Source organism: Centroberyx affinis, unplaced genomic scaffold, assembly GCF_046629955.1.
Source record: "Centroberyx affinis isolate AG114_WGS23_722 - 3 ecotype Tasmania unplaced genomic scaffold, CSIRO-AGI_Caff_v1 ptg006867l_1, whole genome shotgun sequence".
NCBI lineage: Eukaryota > Metazoa > Chordata > Actinopteri > Beryciformes > Berycidae > Centroberyx > Centroberyx affinis.
Window position 1 is genome coordinate 247,630 of NW_027283481.1, and position 15,186 is coordinate 262,815.

Genomic DNA, 15,186 nt, shown 5'->3' on the forward strand with positions numbered 1-15,186 from the left:
CTGGGACCTAGGAGGACACTCAGGGAACTTCCATTTTGACCTGAATGTTCATAGTGTTATGCTCACTGTCTAAAATGGCACAGAGCTCACCCTAATCAGACAGACTCAGCTAAGGAGCTTCATGCGATTCTAAGTGTGTATAAAACTGGGCAACAGGACAAACAGAAGACAAATTCAACCTGTCTCTCCCCTTTTGCATAATGTTTAGTGACCTTTTTTCGCCATGTCTAGTGCATTCATCCAAATGAAAGAGGGTTTTATGGCTGGGACTCAAACCTCACTGCTTGCCTCAGGTAGAAAAGGGAAGCTAATGGCTTTTGACGTGCCGCGGACATGACAGAATGCACCGCAGGGTTAAATGCCTGGACGCTGCTATCTCAGTCTGCATGCAACAGACACCCTCAGTCCCCAAACACACATGATGTACATGCAGATGTGCTGCTCACGAACTGAATGAAGTAGATTAAAACGGCTTAGTCTGACTCAGTCTTTTTTTAAGGCCATTTTCAATAGAAAAGTACAACACTGATGATGGAATACTTGACTATTAAGAGTCATTTACTTAACAGTCATTTTAACGCTTCAGACTGAACTATCATGGCTAGCTTCAGCTCAATCTGAAATTAACCAGCTGGTAAAATTGACTCAATGCAATGTAAGATAACCTTGAAATTCAACCCTAACTGCATTGGAGCTTGCTTTAGTGCAGTAAGCTGTTAAAAGGGATGAATAAGCCATGAATCTGTTAGGAAAGATTTGCATTTGATTTTAAGAAAAATGGCACTGTTGGCACTGGCACTGGCACAAGGGAAAGTGCCCACGGAAGGCTCCAGACAATTCCTGAAGAACTACATGTAGAACACCATTAGCATTACCTACAACTTTGTCATTGGGCTACTTGATATTGCCTTGCAAAGGAAAACAGCCCAGCCTATTTCAAGTAAGAACAGCTGATTACATTTTATACTGGTTGTTAACACAAGCAGGAACAAAATCTGGTAAATGGTATCTTGATTGATACCATTTACCATTCTATTTGGAAATTACAAGTTCATGTTGAATGGCTTAAATCACTCATCCCTTAAGTATTGAAAATAAGATGCCTTCTGATACTGTAATTTCTGAATTTAAGTTTTTCCACTGCAAGCAGATAACTTAATAGATGTCATAACATGAATGTCATGAATGTTTCTTGCCAGAAATGCCAGAAATTGACTTTATCGCTCAAAGCCTTGCTGATAAAAAAAAATAAAAAATAAAAAATAAAATGTTTAATGAAAGGTGGGGTTCGAGAGATAACTTGCTGCTGGTCAAGTAATCACATGTCTCAGCAATAATAGTAGATAATAACAGCTGATTGATTCTCATTGTAAGTGCACAGTTCTAAAATATGTTGGGGAAAATGACCAATCTCATCCCTACCAACCATGCGTTAGTGACAATGCCAAGTCTGACTACCTTATTAGGCTCGTTGAAGACTAATTAACTCTAATCACAATTACTGCACAGTTCCTCCCCTCACCCCCAGCACACAAAGCCATTATTCTGTCTGCTCGCCTGTAGTTTGATTAGTCTCCATGTATGCCTCTAACGCAGTCATAATAGCAGCCCTCAGCCACTCATAGGCCACTCACAGATCAACAGTGATCATAATAAGAGTAGACGGCAAAGATAAAAATGATGGCTGGACAGTGAAAGAAAGACAGAGGAGATTATATGGGAGGGAGCCATCATTGTCAAAAGCAAGGGAATAATTGCTACACCAGGGCCTATATTGCCGCCCTCGTAATCTCATTAAAAAGTCTCATACTGCATACTTATGGGCCATTAGAAGTCCTTAGCACAATTATTTGAATCTCAAATGCAGGACACAGACTCGTAACTAGCCATCCATTTATTGTAGTCACTACTTCTCTATCTTTTATTCTGTCCCCCTTCTTTTATTCTGTGTAACACAAAAGGCTGGACAGCTACAAAAAAAAAAAAAAGAAGTCAGCCCTTCTCCTGAGTCTTGGCCATGGAAGTAATACCATCACAATGGTGCTGCCAGGCCCGTAGGGTACAGTGCGGTACACTATCAGAGCACCCAATGAACGCACGCTGCACACAAAGATAATGGAGAAGTCCCTGGCCTTATTCTTCTACTGTTATCAGAGCGTGATGCACTTACAGAGCTCTATCTCTCACTCCACTCCCCTCAGCTCTCCGTTCCCCCTCTTTCTGTCCTTTTTACCTCTATCTGTCCACCCCTGCCCCCTCTGTCTCTCTCACCCTCTCTCCCTTTTTTTTCCACCTTGCGGTGTGGAGTCTGATTTGTGGGATGGGGGGGGGGGGGGGGGGGGTACTGTAGGTTTATTTGTCCAAGCTCTATTCTATCTGCTCTGGTTTCCACGTTATCCTGTCCATGAGCCTGTTTAGTCTATTGTGCAGCCAATCAACCATCGGTGAGCATGCTTACAAAATAACAAATGGTGCAGTGGCGTCCGCTGCCAAACTACAAAAAACAGGGAATTGAATAATAAAAATAATAGTGAGATTTGTCTAGGTTCTTCCCTCCTAATTCTCCCGGCTCTCTGAACAGAGGAAGCATTTGCATATTTGTTCATTTAATGTGGCGAATGTCCCAGGGCTTGTAATGAGATAAAGCCCCCACCTTATCTGACCACTTTATTAACAAAAAAAGAAAACAAGTGAGTGAGGGCAAACCGGGTCGGTGGGGACGGCTCAACTGAATCGCTGCTGTCTGGCGGAGGAGATAAGCCGGGCCGTCCTATACCAAACCCAATCAGCGCTCGGCAGCAGTCGCGGGCTGCGCTCACAGGCGTCAGGATGAATGGGCTGTGCTGCTGCATCGGGGCCCAGGGGATAGCATTGTTTAACACTCCGGTGTCCCACAGTGGGGATCAATACACGATCAGACCTTGATTATATCCACACTTAATTAACGTCAGTGTAAGGATAGACTGAGTGTGCCATAGGATCCACAGCTGAAAAGATAAAGCGCTGCTCATAGAGCATTTTTACACAAAAGTAGAGGATTTGGGCATTTTGTGTGTGTGTGTGTGTGTGTGTGTGTGTGTGTTTGTGTGCCTGCCTGCCTATCACTTGTCTGTGTGTCTTTCCATCAGTGTGTCTCCTTGCCCCCTCACTTTAACAAATTGCCATCTTTGTCAGAATCCTGATACTCTGCATGAAGATTTTCACGGCAGCATATAGAGAAATTGCATAATTATATGCACCCTGTAATTTAAGATGGTGACTACAAGACATAAACATGCAAATAGCGTTGCAGCTGTCAATTAAGCAGGAAGAATGACAATTGAGTGAGTGTGACGCTCACTGTACTGTACTTCTTTTCGTCCGGCCCACGATGTGTCCTCACCGTCCTCCTAACAGCTGTAGGCACTCTGCTCTCCAGAGCCCAGTTTGGTGCTGACCTCTCTTCAAATGAGGTGTCAGAGTAGCAGGAAACAGCCACAGCCCCTGCCATGGCAAAGACATGGGTGAAGGAGGTGACATAACTAACACCCCATGACTGACAAATGGAGGTGACAGAAATGAACAAAGCAAATGGCAAACATTGATTTGATTTGATGGAAATCATTGACCGATGGAAATTAATTTAACATATTCATGATATAAAGGAACTAAAGCTTTTTAATGTGCTCAAATTCCTGTGGCACTCGAGGCTTTATTAATTCAAAGGTATTAGGCGCTCTGGAGCTCCTTTTTGCCATGTGCACTGCTTAAGGGAATTAAGGTATGAACAAACAGCCTTGGATAAAGGAAATTCAGTGTGCACTCGTACACCAGGCACTATGGTAGAAGTCAAACAAGCACCAACCAACTGGAGGCTAGTGTTCTGTACAGCCACATAGGAAATAGCTCAGTGATTTTCTGACTGTAGCGGCTAAGTCAATGCATGAATTAAATATTTCGTTCAGCGATTCTCTTCTCACTACCACAGTGGAGTTTTTAAGGTCAACATAGTTTCACTCACTCCAATCATGCATACTCCCCACCTCACACACACACACACACACTCTATCTTACCACTCCCTCCAAGCACCTATAAAGTGGTAGCGCCCTTGATTTTGCAAGTGAGGTTTACATGTAATTTGAAAAATGATTACATGATCAAGTTGAAGATGAAATGAATGTACATGTTGAAGAGTAAGGCTTGGAGCTGGGTTTGTTTGTCTGGGTTATGCACCTTATAAAGCATGAAGGTGCCCCTGATGATTTAAAAAAACAAACAAAAAAAAACAATAGCCACGCTCTGGTGTGACCTTCATGAAAATTTTAAGCACAGATGCGCTATTCAGGCTGATAGTTTGATTGCCTGAAGGTATTCACTTCAGATGACTGGACATTCTTTCAGAAATGTTGCTTACTTAGTGACATTTGGGCATCTAAAGCAAAAAGTGCACATCCCTGTGCGGCTTTATCAGGTATTGTTGTAATACCAAAATAGATCTTTCCATATCGGTGTTGAGGGGAGATGTGTTCCACTAAATCTCTTTCACAAGCCTTTGTGCTCCAACCTGGCACAATCAAATGCAACCAAATTCCATGAGCTGTAGACAAGCCATAAACCCCTTTCTGTATACCTGATCCTCTACAGTAATTCAAGCTGATGCGATTAAAAAATCTCTTTATATGCGTCTTCTTACCTCTAAGACCTTTCATCAGACCAACCGTGCGTCTGAGTTACAAGGTTACCTGCTTTCCTTCAAACCGGCACGATCCTTTCCTCTCTGATGCTATTCTCCACCAAATCATTGTTAGCTGCCGGATCTTTTATCTGCCAGAACAGAATTAATATAGTTGATGGGACAAATATTGTCAATCTGCCGGAAGAATGGAGCTGACTGAATGCAATCTCTGCAGACAATACCAGGGGAAAAGCACTCGGAGACAGTGCCACTGTGCTGAAAGTCTTCCCTTCTGGAGAGGTTATTGGCCTTGACAAAAGGGCGATGCAGAGTTTGGCCTCATCAATGCCAAAGCGCCCCTCCAATCTTGGAGTAGAGGGTTTATTTTTTTTGTGTCGCTGCTCTTTCTCTCTCTCCAAAGCTCCAAAAGTTATTCTTTTGGCTTATTCTCTGCATACTGTTGGACCAGTCCTTTGCCACTGACTCTGACACTGACTCATTAAAACATATTTTTGTATTCTACTGACATTTTTAGCATATGCACACAGACTGTTCAGCCAGTCAAACTCCATTTTGTCTCCTTTAAGACTCGTAGCTTTTGTCAAAGCCCTGTTTTAATGAATGTGGATTTTTAAGTACTATATGTGCACCTACTTTGACACTGTGCTATATGACCAGATGCTCTGAATGTATAGTTTGTTAACTGTTGTATTGCAATTAGCTTATTATTTTTTGTCAATTAGGCTATGTATAAATGGGGTGGGCATTTGTAATATGTTACAGCTAAATTGTTTTCTCCTTTAAACCATAAAAGGTTGATTCAACAATAAATTTAAATGATGTTCCTTTTGAAAATGTATATAACTAGTTTAAAAGCCAGTCAAAAAGATGGAGGGAAAAGAAAAATGGGTTGGAAATCATTGGGTAAAGATTCTGTTATGGAAATGTATAAATTTGTGATTTGGTTTGGTTTATAACATAGCTCTATTAACCTAGATGAAACATTAGCGTGCTAGTTAACAATTAATATAGGAATAATTTGTTGGCTAAAATAAAATAAAATGATTGAGTGAAGTCTGTTCAAATAATGTTTTAGAAAGTATTGTTTTTTAAATATCTAAAACTTACAAAAAAAAACTTTTGCAGTTGTATAGCTCCAGCATTAAGTATGACCATTTAACCTTTGACCTTACAGATTGTAACCAATGAAATGTCTCTTTAAACTTTAAAGGCAACAATGATAACGAACGCCTGGCGATTGCTAGACAGCGAATCCCATATCGACTTGGTCGAGTAGTTGACGAATGGCTACTCGACAAAGGTAAAATCAATGATTAAAATTTCAAATAAAATAATTTGATCATAACCAAGTTGTACCAATACTTTGTAAATAATAAACTTAAAAAATAAATGTTCAGTAAAACTAAAAAACAAAATGATTTGAACAGTTAAATTTAGTTTGGAGTATTGCATACTTTTCATAATAATGTATTTATTTTATAGATGTCAGCTGTTTTAATACGTGTTTCCTGTCAACTTAAGGTTAAAGGGACTGTAAATATAAATCTAAATCACTTCCTGAAGTAATATCATCACTGTTAAAATGTCTATAAATTATTGTAGCATTTTACAGTAAACATCTAAATGATAAATTTAAAAGATCTAGTTAAATCATTCACTAGCTGCCATTTTCAGTGTTATTTGAAACACATATACAGTATACTTGTATGTTCTTATTTTAGTATTCATCATTTGATCTATTCTGATTAAACTACTAGCAATGATAAATAGAGTGCAATACCAATTGGCTTCAGAATTTTGAGTCCCTTTAACAGACATTGTAAATATGTATAGGGAATTAGATCAAGGAACTGTATCATAAAACAAACTTTGAGTGCATGCTTTGTTTTTATAGTTCAATAACTAATTCATATTTTTCACTTAAAATGTGAAATGAGCCCTATCATTTTTATGTTTTTTTTTCTGTTTTGCCCTTTAATGACAGTGCTGTCATGAAATGTTTTGTTTTTCATATACCCAACCATACCAATTCTAAGTTTAATTTTCTTTGGTTGCTCTTGCTAAAAGGATGAATATTTTCAAATTCCCTGATGTGTGTCGTGCTTGCTGTAAGAATTTACACAAGGAAAACCCAATCCTCAAACAGCCAGTAGCCATTTTAGAAGTCAACTTTTTTCATGCTTGCTGCACTTGGTGCGATGTTGCTGCACCCCAAGAGGAAGTGTTTGGATATCCCAAAGTACCTATGCAGGAAAGATGCAAGGTTATGGGCTCCTACAATGGCTACCATTGCATTTTGTTTTTGATTTGTGTTTGTTTTATTTGTTTATTTTCTATTTGTTTATTTGTTTGTTTTATTATAAGCAAAGCATATTGGAAATATATGCTTTTGGGTGATAGACATTTGTCTATTATTATTATTTTTCTTCTTCCAAAGCAATATCTTTCAGGCAAATTGTCCATTTCTACTACTTTCTAGTTTATCCACGATTATATCTTTGGAAGTGAAAGCAGTAGTGAGAGCACAAGTTCAGATGATTTTTCTTCTTATTATTATTTTTCTTATTATTTTTAACGTGATTTCCCTTTTAGCAAAGCTGCATTGATTTCCAAAATCTTGTCTTTTTTGTTCTTTTATATATTTTGTTGAATCTGCTTTTCATAGGCATCCCATCATTATAAGTGCAATAAATTACCAGGGGTTGCCTCTAGCAACCGGTAATTTATTGGTCTCATTAGCCGCTGGGCAAATAATCTGTCTTTCTGTCTTTTTTTTTTTCCTGCTAAGTAAAAGCGGCTGAGTCCGCAGTTCAACATTCTCGTATATATGTAACATTGTTTTCCCACAGGGCGGCAGCTTACAATCTTCAACAGCCAAACCACTATACAGATTGGGGGCTGGGAGCGGGACCGGAGTCGATCCTTTCAGGGCCAGCTTTCGGGCCTCTACTATAATGGGTTGAAGGTGTTCAACATGGCTGTGGAGGGGGATCCCAACATTAGGATCCAGGGCAGTGTGCGGCTGGTGGGGGAGTCGCCCTCCTCAATTACACCGCAGTCAAGTGCTACAGCCAATCGCTCGGAGACCTCCACATCCATCATGGAGATCACCACCACCACAGCGTCCAGCAGGCGGGTCAAGCAGACGACACCAAGAGAGCCTCAGCAGGTAAGACAATCACAACTCTTCTCCTCCCACATGCCACTGCTTTAGCTTGTTTTATGAGTGATATTTATATACAGTATATACACTACCAGTCAAAAGTTTGGACACACCTGATTGAATATACTATATTTTTCATTATCTGATCTAAAGGCTTATGTTTAAATGCTTGAAATTATTTTTTTTAGACAAATATAAATAGTGAAGTTGATGCCATTCCATCAAGACAAAGGGTGGCTACTTTAAAGAATCTAAAATATAAGACAGTTTTGATTTAACACTTTTTTGGACACTGCATAATTCCATTTGTGTTATTTCATAGTTTTGATGTCTTTACTATTATTCTAAAATGTGAAAAATAATAAAAATAAAGAAAGATGTGTGCCTGTTTTCAAACTTTTGACTGGTAGTGTATGTGTGATATTTGTTATTTCTCACTTTAAGTTTTTCCCTTCTGAAATACTCACAATCCACTGCATTCCTTCTGTATGCTCTCAACTAGTGCACTGGTATGCACTGCTTATTTCTCCTTTTCCTCGAGTCCCCTGACCTAAAAACTGACAGGAAGTCATTCCATTGTCCCGCCAAGGGGACGCCACTACAAGCATGCTGTCGAGCATTTCTCCCTCTGCGATCAGATGCGGCACAGTGGTGTGTGTGTGTGTGTGTGTGTGTTAGAGTGATAGCCATCATAGAGGTCCTCCATCATCTTTATCTGTCCTGCAGTAGCAGTGCAGAGGCTGCAGCAGCATATTGCTTCTCAAATGTCAGAAAGTATAACTAAACATTGTAACACAAAACTCAAAAATCCTATCGAGTGAAATGAATGGCAATGAGACCATCCTTCACACATTCCAGCAGCTGAAAAGAGAACAAAATTCCTCTCAGAACTGGGACAATAAAGCAGCAGTGACGCAATTTTACATAAAATAATAGTGATTCTGTAATGACCTTTGTAGAGGCTTTGATCCAGTGTCTTACTTTGCATGAGGGCTACACCTATAATACAGATTGCCCCAATAAGAATCAAACTCCTAAACCTAGTGTAAGTGCTGTGCCCATTGAACCCATTGAGATATATAGGAGCAATATCCACATACTGTACATGACAATGACATCACTGCAGATAATAATATAAATTGTCAAAATGTAAACATGACTCAACTTAAATAATATTCACCTTTAGAGAGACTTCATTTATCTGTATTGATATCATGGCATTGGCAATTAGCTTTCAATGAACATGCTGACAGGACGTCAGTAAGACCTAAGAATACCTGTTCACTGAATGTAAGATGCCACTGACTCATCTAGGTCGCTAAGACAGAGAAATGGTTTCAGTGTTTCTTTTATATCATGACAGAGAATAATCAGACTCTGCCAAGTGTACTTAAATGAGCAAAATAAAAGGAGAAGTCAATGAAAAGTAAGACAGATGAACTTAAACTGTCACAGATTCAAAGCCGCTCTGTGATAGCATATCTTTGACCAAATAGATCTTTGTGCAAGATTTAACACTGAATTGCTTTCTTAGCAAACCAATGGGCAATGGACATTATATGCCCTTGGGTGAAGGAGCACAAGTTTGAATTAAACTCAGTAACGCTTGATCACAAGTGAGTCAGATATTATTGCTTTGGGAATTAGCTGATATAGGCACAGAATATAATATACACTTCGAAAAAGTGTATGATTGAGGTTATTTCCTATTAAATGGTCTAGTGTTCATAGAAAAGATCAGAAAAGAAAGTTATATTGAAGATACAGAGTGTTTTAGGTGTATGGACGATACATAGAGAACTAATATGAAACAGAATCTTAAATTATACACTATTGGCCAGCTGCACGGACAAGCATAGATAGTTGCATAAATTAAGCATAGTCCTAGACTAAAGTGACCCTTTAATCTGGGCTTAATCAGCTTTTACAGATATACTGTAGTTTAAAATCATCCTAGATTTAACTTATTTTGGATTAATCAGATTGGGTAAAGGAAGATTAGAGCTTCTGCAGGACTAAATGAGGGGGCAGGTTTAACTTCATATTAAAGAAATACTGTATAGACACAATCAAAATTATTTGGTTTTAATGCTTTTTTGATATGCTGTCTAATGTTTTCTCTTTTTGCAGTTCCACTGAAACAACATTAAACACATGCATGTCTCAGTCCTGGTTTTGAGGAAATATGCCTCAATGCTGAGAGTAATGCTGCCTTGATTACATAAATCATAGAGTTCACTGTCCAGAAGTAATGAAACCATGTTCTTTAAGGCCACTTAAATATTCTATTACACGTTAAGGCCTACTCTTTATCTAAGCTGCATCTGTGAAACCAGTCCCAAGCTTTCTTTTACTTAGATGATGGCAAATAATATAATCATAAATATTGATCCAATGGAATGGTTTTCTCCAAGACTCAGCATGGTTCCTGAACCATAGCAGGAGCATGTAATGCAGGCGAAATATCAGACAATAGGCTGTAATTATATCCCTGATCCATGCGGTGTTATAAATGCTACAGAAAAGAAAAAGATTGTTAACGATTGTTATAAAGGAACAGGGTTGATAAGATGGATGCTGTTCTTGTTCAGGTCTATTCATCTAGAGAGAAATGAAGTGATATAGAACTATGACAATTTAGAAAAATATGCGTTACAGAGATATGCGTTATATGCAGGACAGTGTGTGTGTGTTTGTGCCTACAGGAAGTTTTATATTCATATACACATCATGAGGCTTACTTCACCCTCCTCTCTCAAGTGTTACATCCTGAAAACCCACTACCAAGCATATCCAAATTAAATCTTACCCAAAAACTTAAATGTTGGCACTTCAACTCAGCTTCTGGCTGAATAGTTTGATTAAATGATCCTTTAACTTGCAACAATCACACGTGTACAGCATTGGCTTTTGATGTAAGAGACGTAGGCCTGCTTGTGGCTGTACTTTGAGGTATGCAGGGTCTACAAGGCTTCATACAGGTTGATAGTGATATATATATTTTTTTTTGAGATAACAAATTCAGAGACAGCGGAAGTTCAAACAGACGAAGTGACAGGCTGTGTTACCAACACACCTTTTAAGTGGCATTTAAAGAGTGGGCAAGAAGAGAATAGTCAAGGCTAACTATGTTGGTTCAGGTGCTATCAAATGCATCTATGCAGAAGAAGGTCGATGGACTGAAGAGCTGTTCAGCGATGTACAGTAGGTGGAGAGATGAATGAGGCATGGCAAAGTTTTGCACGACGGGGGATGTTAATGCTTTCAGTTTGGTTCTATGTGACTACTTTCCCATAGAGAGCTGCCTCACTAGGACACTGCTGTCTCAGGTCACCACACTTGGAAAGACAATGTATCTGGCCTCTGAAAAAGGAGATGGTGCACTCACTGTCCCTCCCCTCCAATAGTCTGCATTTTAATGATTGTCCAGCTTCCTTCTCCCCCTCTGATGGCAAATGCAATTTAGTGAATGCTTTTATATCCATAGAGCCTTACATTACTATGACTACGTACATTTTGGCTATGGGCGGCCCCAGTGGAAATTAAGCAGCTAACCCTGCCTGCGTCAGTGTCAGGCTCTTCCAATTGAGGCTCAGTAAAAACGTTAATCAGGAGAATGTTGATCAGGCTGTCAAAGCATCCAGTAGGATCCAAAAAATAATTAGGAAAATAGATTTATTCGGATATGAAACCAGTTAGAGGCCTGCCTAACCATGAGAGGTGATGACCAAGGCACTTGGCTGTTAACTCGGATAATCAACACACAGAAATCATTAACTCTTATTAGAGCTCACCTGTTGGAAGTGCCTAATGCCTTCATTCTCACCCATTAATAGATCTCTAGTCAGCTAATGATCGCAGGATTGTAATGGGGACAGAATACTGAATGAAACTGAACTTGATCAAATAATCATAGTCATCAGTATGCTTATGAGTATGCAATAGCCCTTATCTTTGATGGCTTATTAGTCTTGATACTTGTTTCCAATTAAAAAAAATATATATATATAGATACATACTGTATATATATTTAATATATTTATACTGTATATTTATACTGTATATTTCATCACTGCTATTGTCCTATTACGTACAGAGTACAGGATACTGTCAAAACATCAGCACAAGGGAATCCTTAAGTGCCGATGGCTCTGTAGGGTTGGGATACGACTTCTTGCAAGGTTTTGGCCTAGAAGGCAAAGCGGGTGCTAATCACAGTTAGTGTAATGATTTTGAAATGTCTGGGGGCTTCATCTTTCTGATGGCAAAGTCTGCAGTCTCAGGTAGCCTGGTGGAACCAGCTCTGTTCTGTGCTCTGTCCAACAAATAAGTCTGACCCTGGCACATAAGGAAATTATTTCAGCTAGGGGAAGAAGAATAGAATAGAAAACTTGTCCTCATTGAGACAATTTGTTTCATTTTGCAGCAGACAGCAGACAACACTTATTTCAACATTCAGCACACACTCATATCACATCACAAAGCATACTGTGCAGTAATAATAATACTAATACAGTTTCAGAGTTTCAGTGCTTTGGGTCCTCAGGTGACATGCACACATCAAGATAAAGTACATACTATATGAACATGTAAGTGGCCTTGTGTTGAGTGGAAGAAACTTCACCTTATCAGGTTAACGAACTGTGACGCAATCAATGGGTTTGACCTATACATACTACAGTATACAGTACATGAGTAATTAGGTCAGTTACCTACACCACAGATAACAGGCAGTTTATAGTACAGCGATTTATGATCGTCACCACGACGATGATCATATTCTATCGTCGGTCGCAATGACATGTTGTTTATACTTCCAGCGACAGGCGATCTGTCATCATTGTGATGGTCGTTGTGCCCATCGCTGGCTCAGTTGTCACGATGGAACTCTCTTATCTTAACGTCGATTAATTCTCTGAGCTCAAATTAAACAGTTATCAACAGCTCTGGAAGACCATACTTTTGTAATAGACTGTAGAATAAAACGTACATTGAGGAGACAATTTATGCTATTTATCTAGACCTGGATAAAGACAATAGATTTACTTGCATGAAACTTCTTATTTAAAAAGAAAGAGTGAAAAATAACAATTGCAAAAGCAGTTACATAACATGTTATTAGGCTATTCTGCAGACTGATTTACAAACTGTATTATTATTATTATTTTCCTTTCATATGGTTAAATTTTCAATTAGTGCATTAGTTACATGGCATTATTAAAAGCAGACTGCAGCAGCTGGTTGACGCACGGTAGAGTCTGTAGGCTCCGACTCGCTTTCAGAACAGACACAACAATAAACTTCACAACCTTGGAATATTTGCATTACTTTGAACTGAAGAAAGAAAAGGGTAATAACATTATTATTACCTGAACATCTGAAAACTGAAAGCACTCGCCAATGTGTTGTGAGCGCTATCTGCTGTTTATTTTTTAGACCAGACATGATTAATCAAGGCTGCCTCTGTGATCATACTAGTTTACCAAGACAATCAGACCCCGAATAAATGAAAGCTGCTTGTTAAGTAGATAACAGATAAGTAGATAACAGCACTCGGTGATGATTTCTATAGCCTACTGTGAGAACATCACCAGAAGACATAAAGGTTGTGAAGTTTTTAAGCGGGTAACTTGAAAGCACTCGACTGAGTTACTTTTAATAAATACCAACTTAGTAAACTAACTAGTTGCTATTTAGAACTATAGTAACAAAGTAAAGTAACTAGATGAGAGCAAATGACTGAACCTCTGCGATGTGTTCTATAATCGCTCTAGTGTTTATACTTTTTATGAGAGACAGCGTCCAAAATCAAAGTTGAGCGATGATGTAATGTTGGTGACTTTGTAGATCATATATCATTGTACTATAAACTGCCCTTAACATTAAGAATATCATCATAGATAAATTCACAGTAATATAATGTTAGCTAAAGAGCTAGCTGTAAATTATATTTACCATTTGTATGTGACGTGAACCTCGGCCACCACAATCCCCTTGAGGTTTCCTTGATACACTGGTAGTGCCAGTATATTCCACCACTTGTCATTCAGCAACACAGCCAATACAAATTGGCAGCGTCCATGAAGGGTGTCCAAATCGCTGCGGACACCAATCTGCATACCTGTGATCCCCGGCTTCGTAGCCTCACTGATCTGCTCTTTCATGAGAGCGGTCAGTGGCGAAACAACAATGAAAATGTGGTTCTTGACCAGGGAAATGTTCTTGGCGACTAACAGCGCTAACTGATATATCAAGCTGTTGTTTTAGCCTTACAGTCAGAAGAAAGGCTAAAACATCTTCTTCTGGAAGAAAAGCCTTGACAGCTGACTTGTGTTCATTTTTTTAAGGATTTTGTGTTATCCATTTCAGACAAAACTGATTCCAAAGCTGCATCCATTAAACTATCCTTGAGAGCCGCCATTGTTATTTTCGATATTCAGCGGCACTCTCCTTCCCTCATCATAAACTAACCCGCCCCATAGCGCTGATTGGCTGCTTGGATGGGCCAGACGGATCTCAGACACAATGTAATTGAGTCTGGCTGGTTTCAGGAGGCTGGCTGGTTTCAGGAGGCTAATTCTCGGGTGCCATCCCAGAATCCTCTATAAATGCTCGATTATATACAGTATTGTTTTACTGAATAGGCCTTGGCTTATGGTTAACATTATTGTCATTCTTTTCAAACCACTGGGTTGGGATAGGGACATTGGCTGCGTTCGGAATGGTTCACTCATTCCCTCACTCACTATTCCCCATGTAGTGTTTATCATATAGTGAACTATATGGGCAACGACCAAACGAAATTTCGGACACTACAGTAAATATAATTGCGTCAAAAAAATGCGCTGGATATTCGTGTGACGCACCGGGATGCGCCCAGCATCACATAAATAAACCAAGCATCATGACAGCAGGTTGAAATGGACTCAGGTCGTATTGATTTTGACAAGTTTTCAGCATTAAATTACAAATAAATTGTTGAAATTCTAATCATGTGCAAGTGTGGTTTTGTCAACTTTGGTGCTGTCTGCTAATGGCAGCGAGCTGTTTTGGTTTGGTAAACAAGCTTGTGAGCTAATGACTAGCAGAAGCTTTCATATCACCTCCTGTCCTGTATTGGTGGATAAAGTAGTTAGCTGACCTGTAACGATGATTCCTGCAGTGTTGCTGCTCTTGGTTCAAAACGGAGGAAACTCGAATGAGGTGTCTAATACGTCTTTTGTTGATTTGCTAACGCTGTCAACCGGTAAATAGACCAGTTTCTATTAGCTAACATGTTAGCTAGCTGTTTCTTCTTCTTCGGTAAGACACGATCACATTGCATTGTGGTATACAGGAGAAATTGTA

General features: G+C 39.1%; 1 protein-coding gene across 1 annotated transcript in view; it reads left to right on the forward strand.

Annotated features, from left to right (window-relative positions):
- LOC139639148 (neurexin-1a-like) overlaps positions 1-15,186 on the forward strand; it is a 253,518-nt gene that overhangs the window by 206,494 nt on the left and 31,838 nt on the right. Inside the window, 2 exon segments of the mRNA XM_071513215.1 lie at positions 5,887-5,976; positions 7,526-7,845. Coding sequence (XP_071369316.1) covers positions 5,887-5,976; positions 7,526-7,845 — 410 coding nt within the window.